The following is a 7,663-nucleotide window of genomic DNA, read 5'->3' as shown; positions in this document are numbered from 1 at the left end:
TTTCAGAGAGACAATACCTGTTTAAACATTCTTATCTCAGAATGCTCTTATGATGTAAAGTCTCTGTTCCCATGCTCTATTTTCCTAATGACCCAATTTCATTAACTCTACATCGGAGTCAGAAAAAAATATCCCAGCGAGCATCAGGTCTTCTCAAACCACAGTAAGGCTTAAAGCGCAGGAAGGGCTTTGTGTATCCTATTAATTTTCTTAATTGTAAACAAAGCCTCAGTGTCTTGTGTAATAACCGCATTTCAAAACAGTATGAGGCTCGATAAGTCCTAACATCTGAACTTGTGCATTAAAGGTAACCAAATAATTAATCTGTGTTCCTGCTATTAGTGAGAGTGTGCCCACTAGAAGGCAGTATCTGCTAGAGAGTTATAATCTTGAAGTAAAAAGTTTCATTAAATCATTCCATGTAAATACCTCCAGAAAAACTGCAGGCTCAGGTGTAATTTCACAGAGAGGATGGACAGCGTCTCTGGCCTTGGTTACAGGTGTTTCACAGCAAAACCATACAGAATCAAAACTAATTTTTTTATAAGGCACAGCATCAAATGTGTTTACAATATGAAGGAACTAATTTTGTGAGCTTTCGAGTTTGGAGGAAGAACCAGTGCGCGAGTTCAGCACTCCCCCAGGGTTTGGAAGACAGGCAGGTTAGGTGTCTTACTGATTTCCACAGTAATTTCAGGCAAACTGATTCCCCGTGCCTCGTTCCATCTAAGGAAAGGAACCGACCATACTTTTATGAGAATGTTGAGATAATCAGTCTAGAGAAGGCCAGATAACATGAACTTGTATAAATGTTCCTGGTCTCCACTGCCAACAACAGATCACGAGAGTTGCAAGATGAAGTCTGAGTAATTTCTCCTGAGCTCCGTCCCATAGCAGCCAGCAATGCAGGCAAGGGTATGTGCCAGGCATCTGGGAGACCTAGGTTCAACTTGGGGGAAGGAGGGCCTCAAAACTAGCTCTTGCAGACAGCAAGTGTCAGAGTTTAGCGTGTGTCTCTGGCCAATAACCAGCTTCATTTAGTGCACAGACCAGATGGTGTTAGTTGAAGAGCTATCTGTGTGCAGTCTTATTTACCGTACATTGCCTTTAGGGCCGAGATTAAATGAAAAATCCTCTTAAGGATACCATAATTCTGGATCACTTATCAGTGGGCCTAAGTGTTTCAAAACATGGATTTATTATAACACTGTTCCCCTGTACTGAGAGAGTATCACTCCTGCTATAAGATAGGAATTAAGACACCAGAAGAGATGAGACAGGAGTTTCTATTTGCTGTTCCTAATGTAGACCTTTTGTGAAATAGCTTCTGTACTTAGTAGTTACATGGAGGCAGTTTGCGAACGATGGCTTTATCCTCAGGAACAGCGGAAACTGAGCTCTGAGGAGTCAGACTGGAAGAGGAGCAGGCCCTGAAGAGGATGGTGGTAATGGAAATCTGCAGTAGAAGTGATGAAGAGTGGAGGCAATGGAGAGCTTGAGGAACTCAGGAGCAGAGGGGGTTCAGCCTCCATCCTTAGCCATTCTTCCTTTTCCCCAGAAATGCAGGACCCATAGACTCTCTTTGTTCTTTATAATTCCATACCTCATGCTATGAAAAATAGCTTTGCTATCCCCTTACTTGCTGCTTGGGCTAGGACGGGAAACAATGAAGGAAGCAACAAGTTCCTCCTGGCACCCGTTGTACCAGACACCCTTCTCCCTCTTGCAGGTAGGCAGGAGGCGGGTGTGAGCAGAGACCCACGCTCAGCCACATGGGCAGAGCAGGCAGTTTTGCTGCCAGAGCATGGGTCTGCTGCGCCTGCAAACTACAGTAGGTCTGCTCAAAGGTACACCAGCTTGGAACAGCAAACTGGAAAACGCAGCACCCACCGCGCCTGCTTGTACAAGGAAATCAGAATAGGGTGCACTTAATCTGTAACTGTTCGTGAAAATAAACTGTAGGAGGTAAACACATGAATGATAAAATCCAAGTGTATGCTACCGTGATGACAGGTAGCAGAAAATTTCTCTTAAAGTAGAAAGTGCTTATATAGAGTTTAGCATATAGATAAGTACCTAAAAAATGCAAGCTGCAGTCTCAGGCAACAGTCCTGAACAGAGCACAGCACATAGGTGGATTTAAATGAATACATGAAACAGCTTTCTTCATATTCTAATCAGGAAGACAGTGCCTATTAAAAAGCTTGATCCTGTTCTTTGCAAGTCAGGCAGCCCAGTGAAAAGGACAAATATTTGTCAGATAAGGTGTCAGCCAGCATATTCAGGAAAAAAAACCAAAACACTATTATTTTGCAAAGTGTTATCAAATCCGTATGAAGTAACACTTAAGAACAGTCATCCTCTGCTGCTTTGCTTTGTCTATTAAACTAACTGCACTTCAAGAAAATGTGGCCAAAAGGGATTGTACGTTGGCTCGCATGTGCTGTTCATACGTAGTCGCTCTATCACTGGTTCTGAGTAAGAATAAAAGTTGTTTCTCAAAAATATGCAGTATTTAAAGATCTACAAGTAACACCTTCCTGTCTGAAAGGCTTGTCTTGAATTTAATTACTTTTCAAAATCAGTTAAGTGTTAAATTTATGATGGAAAACTATCCCTACTGAAAAGTAACAAGAATCTTTCCAATGACTTGCAGAATCTAGCTTCTTCTTAAAGCTGAAGTAATTGTCCAGTAAGTTATTCTGACACACTAAACTTCCGGACAGCAGGCCTGCTACGGCTGTACACAGGATAGTGCACGCCAATTCAAGAATGGCCCTTTCTCCCACAGGAAGAAGGCCAGATGAGAATTTATAGTTGTATAAACATCATACAAAATGATCCTCCACTTCAATATGCTTTCCTATGAATTTGGTCTATAGGGTAATTACCTAGTAAACCCGATTTCACAGGGCGTCAGTCATGCTCACCCTTTCATATTATACAGAACACACCTGTTTTTTAGACTACATTCTATAAGCAGCAGCTGTGCTAAAGTCTTTCTATAACTTATAACTAAATACAAACTCACATGTAATGATATACTTGTGCTAGATTTTGCTTTAATATATATGACCTGACTATTTGTTACCACATAATAGTTTATTAGAATTTTTTAAATGACATTACAAAGAGCCTAAGACTGGTATTACAAGGTATATTCATACATTTCCTATGTTCACAAAATTCCCCTATTACTATGAGCTTTTATTGCAACTTCCCCTCAATTTTGAAAAATGACCTGTCATATTGCCTTCATAATACGCAGGTGCTAATTTGGTGGCGTCTGAAGAGCAGTCATAAGTGTGGTCCACATAGAACTGCTGGCTGCCACTAGTGCTTTCTTAAATTTGTATTTCAAGCTGGAGAAGCATTGCCATGATTGTCCATAATATCCGACATGGGTCATTTTTCTTCACAAGGGACAAGGTAGAGACTCTTCTAAAGACACTTTTCATTGCCAAAATACTCTAATGTAACCCATTAAACTCCAGGCCCATAAATGTGGATATGATTATAAAAGCAAACACCTTTCTAAATCAAATAGTTTGAAGAGTTCTGGCTAGTTGTTATTCAAAGAGAGGCGTGGCTTTACAATTCTAACTGGATTCTCTCCTTTTTTGTTACGCAGTGTATCATTGCTTTGTTAGCAAACTGTTTTGTACAACGAGCCAGTGATTTAAACCAAAAGACCACATACAGACACTCCCGCAATCCCACCCCTGTTCTATCTGGTATCACTATTTTAATCATAATTATTAACAATCATAATCATAACGACACATCATCAGTTCCAAAGCAGAGTTTTAAAGTGTTAAAAAACTGAAATCTCATAGTGACATTTTTCATAGTTAATAGTTTCATATTTGTCTAAATGTAACTTATCTGAATGGCAGTGGTCGCTCAACCGTTTGCAGGCGTCTCTAATGTTAAATCTCTGTTTCTGGTTTATGTCCCAGGAACACACAGGTAAGGTAATACCAGGAGTACAAGATATGATTTTGATGTTCAGTGTCTTATGTTTCCAAAATCACCTTATTACATTTATGAGAAAACAACACATAGTCCTCAACTAGTTGAGTGACTGAGACTTAGAGCTAAGATTAATGCTGAGTTTCAATTCTTGTGCTTCACTCCACAAAATTACGTAGGACAAGATTTCTATTTGATGGGAGTCACTAGATGTTTAGCTATCAAAAATGAAACGTCTAGAAAAAGTGTAAGAAAGAGAAAAAAGTGACTTCACAAAAAAATACAGCTAGTAGTTGAGATCCGTAAGATCAGTGTTTTAATAACATAACTAATTGATCCTCATAACAAGAATTCAAAAAGTGAAATTACAGTACACAAATCAAAATATAAACTAACCTATCCCTAACTATACAATATACATTAGGAATGCAAGCTCTGTAACAATATAAAAATGCTTTTACACACAGCAGTTGCAAAAAGCTGTTCTGTAATTCCAAGGATTTGTAGAAAAACAAAAAAAGGAAGGTTTCAAGTTATTGGCAACCTGTTGGGGAAAAATAATAAAAAAATGTATTATTGAGAAGAATTAAGAGAATCATGCTTATCAGAAATTTTCATTTGCAGGGTTCAGCCTAAGGGAACTGGCACTGGGGGCAGTGGATCCCATAACAATTTGTATTTCTGTCAAAGTGTCACAAAGAATAGGTACCTTAAAAGGAAGACGTATACCTGTTTCAAATACACATGTCTATTATGCGGGCTGCACAGTATTCTAGACGTGACCTCAGAATTTGAAGCCTAAGAGAGGCTGAGACATGTCTGTCTTAGCCAGCTTAAAGAAAATAATAATAATCTAACATGATACATCTAGTAGTTCATTTACCAGTTGCCTTCCACAGATTACAAAAATCAAATTCTGTACAAACTAGAGTGAAATCTTAGTGCTCATATATTGTAATTAAGGACCACCCCCACCCCCTCCCTTGTTTATGCTCTAGCAGTTTTGGCACTCTTGCACTGCCCCCATCCTCTGAAATGCCTTTAGCAATTGTTGTAAATGCTGTGTGCGGTGCTACATGATTGCTTAAATTTATTTACATGTTTTTGTACCAGACTTTGAACTTCTGCCTGCCAAGTAAATGAAACATCTACTTCTCCAGTGTTCTTGTGTAATAAAGGGGCAGGCTAGCAATTAAGAAATTACTTACAAAGAATAGATAGCATGTCACATTTATCTTTCAATAACAAATTTCTTTTTCCAGGGAGCATCACCCTAGACTATCGCTCGCCTCATGTCTGAGTGTTGTCTTACACTGTCCGAGTCAGGAGCTGCTGCTCTGCTGTGGGACGTGCGAGCCGTGTACCCCAGCAAGCTCCTAACCCACACAGGCGGGATGCAGAGCTGACTGACAGTAATGCGTTCACCAGCCCCCCTGCACAGCAGCCAGTCTCCAGTCCTTAGGAGCTCCAGGTGAGCTGAAGTCTACAGGATGCAGCGGAAGATGGAAGAGTAGCACCGCACTCGCGCTACCTTTCCAGCTATGGAAACCGGAGCGGACACCAGTAACATGCATGAGATTATGGTCCTTTTCGGAAGGCTCAAATATGATCAGAAGAGAACAGTTCGCTTTGCTACTGATAGTTTTTCCCCATCTCCTCTCCTTCTCATGCTGCAAAGACAGCAATTATTTCAGATCTTACTAAGAGTACCAGAGTGAGTGAGTAACAAAGGATGAGTACAGCTACTGCACTTCCTCAAAACCAATGAGACATGAAGCAAATAACTCTCCTGCCAATACTGGCAAAGAAAATATCCTTGCTGCAGAGGCTAGTAGGAGCCTGCTGAGGCAAGCTTCTTAAAACTTCCTGTATTATAATGTACAGAGCTGCTCTGAATTCATGTCAGACTACCTCACGAATCAAAGGAAAAACCCCATCTACATTAAAGTCAGTAATTTCCAGTCACCCAAGGATTTGTTTCAAGGCTAGCAAGCAATTGTCTCACTTTAACTCTTGTTAGGAGCAGGGGTCTTGTTCTCGCCTTCCAATTCTTCCACTCCCGCTTGCGTCATGAGGTCTGCTATGTTCTTCTCCAGATCATCTATGCGACAGCTCATGTCATCAAGTTCGCTGGAGTTAAGGACTCTGACTACAGTCTAGCAGTAGGTGGGTTACTTGTTAGGATTTTTTTTTTTTTGTTATTGTTGTTTTGGGTTTCTTACTACAGCTTTGCACAAACGCTTACGGTCACATTATCTTCCAAATCCCGCTGGTAAATATACATAAAAATAGCCGTGCATCTCTAGCGTACAGCACCTATCTGACTTTAAAAAAGGATATTTCTTCCAATTATTTGGTCAGACATGGTTTGAAATTTGTCCTGCATTTGCTGAAGCAATGTCTGCACCTAACAGAAGAGAAAAAAGGAAGTCTGTTTTGTTTTCATTGAAGAGGTTGTTACAGTAACTTATCTCCTGGAATGAGGTGAGTACAATGCTTTCTTTCATTGCTGAGCTCAACAGTGCATTAACGCTGCAGTGTAATTCCGTATTTATGTAACATTTTTACATATATATACACACACGGGAGAACCGAGGCTCGCAGTAAACAATTTTAATACCTAAGAAAAGGGGACGCCAGCCTAGGAGGCGGCACTGGCCGAGCCCCTCAGGTAAGCGAGCGGCTTCAGTGCTGCGACGGGCGACGCGCCCGGGACCGCGCTCCGCAGCGGGAGCCGTTCGCCCTCGGACCCGGGACCCAACACCCCGCGGCCAGCAGCCCCTCCGCAGCGGGCAGGGCCGGGCGGCCCCAGCTCGGCCGCGCCGGCCCCAGGAGGCAACGCCAGGGCCCGCGGCCGCCTGCCCCTGCTGCCGAGGCCTCTCCTCGGGGAGGCCGCGGCCCGCCCGCCCCGCGCTCCCCGCTCCCCCCGAGGCGGTGGGCCCGGCCCCGGCGGCCTCACCACGGCGGTGAGGTCCTGCACAGTCTTCGGGTCGGTCTCAGCCATGGTCGGCTCGGCGGGCGCTCAGCTCACGTCTCCCTGGCAGCGGCGCTTCCGGGCCGCGCCTCGCCACTTCCGCCGCCTCTTGCAACAAGCGACGGCCCGAGGGGCATGCTGGGAAGGGCAGCGCGCGCTACCTCACGTGGCCGGGGGAGGGCGGCGGTGGAGGGGGGTTGTCTGCTCTCACCCGATCACCCCGGGCCGTCCGCTCCCTTCCGTGCCTCCCTCGGCGGGGTCCCGCTGCAGCCTCCCGGGGCGCGGGCAGCCTTCTCTCCGCCGCCGTTACGACCGCTGTTGGCAGCGGGATGTGGGAAGCGAGGAGCCGCTGGGCCTCCCACCGCCCCCCCTTCCCGCCCCGGGCGCCTGCCGCCTCGTAGGAGGCGAAGTCTTGGTATGAACGGAGCGCTGGCACAGCTGCATGGGAAGGGAGAGCGTTAAAACACCCACCCCCCCAGTAGCATTAAGCTTACATTTAGGCTTAGAATAAAAGCTTTCCTCACAGTGAGATTTAATAGTTTTGCTCACGCTCTCAGAAAATAACTTTGCAAGCTGGGGAGATTATAAATGTATTTTTCTAGGCTGAGGAAGTGGTGCCTGCAGAGGCCGCCTCCCTTTTTATGGTTTAATCTACAAGGGAGCGAGCAGTTGAGGCCGGGACGTGCACAGGCGGGTGATGGGGTCTGAGAGAGGAGG

The 7,663-nt window shown here is 44.1% G+C and overlaps 1 protein-coding gene across 1 annotated transcript; it reads right to left on the bottom strand.

Annotated features, from left to right (window-relative positions):
- Window positions 1–4,265: 4,265 nt before the first annotated feature.
- On the bottom strand, window positions 4,266–7,072 carry HSBP1 (heat shock factor binding protein 1). Its single transcript, XM_075433866.1, has 4 exons — window positions 6,932–7,072; window positions 6,313–6,379; window positions 5,978–6,097; window positions 4,266–4,516 (listed from the first exon to the last, which is right to left on the bottom strand). The coding sequence occupies exons 1-3, from the start codon at window positions 6,974–6,976 to the stop codon at window positions 5,979–5,981; spliced, it is 231 nt and encodes a 76-aa protein (XP_075289981.1). The 5' UTR covers window positions 6,977–7,072; the 3' UTR covers window positions 4,266–4,516; window position 5,978.
- Window positions 7,073–7,663: the final 591 nt, after the last annotated feature.

Source organism: Opisthocomus hoazin, chromosome 12, assembly GCF_030867145.1.
Source record: "Opisthocomus hoazin isolate bOpiHoa1 chromosome 12, bOpiHoa1.hap1, whole genome shotgun sequence".
In the NCBI taxonomy this organism is placed as follows: Eukaryota; Metazoa; Chordata; class Aves; order Opisthocomiformes; family Opisthocomidae; genus Opisthocomus; species Opisthocomus hoazin.
The sequence above is the reverse complement of the archived record's forward strand: the minus strand, read 5'-3'. Positions and strand labels throughout refer to the sequence as shown.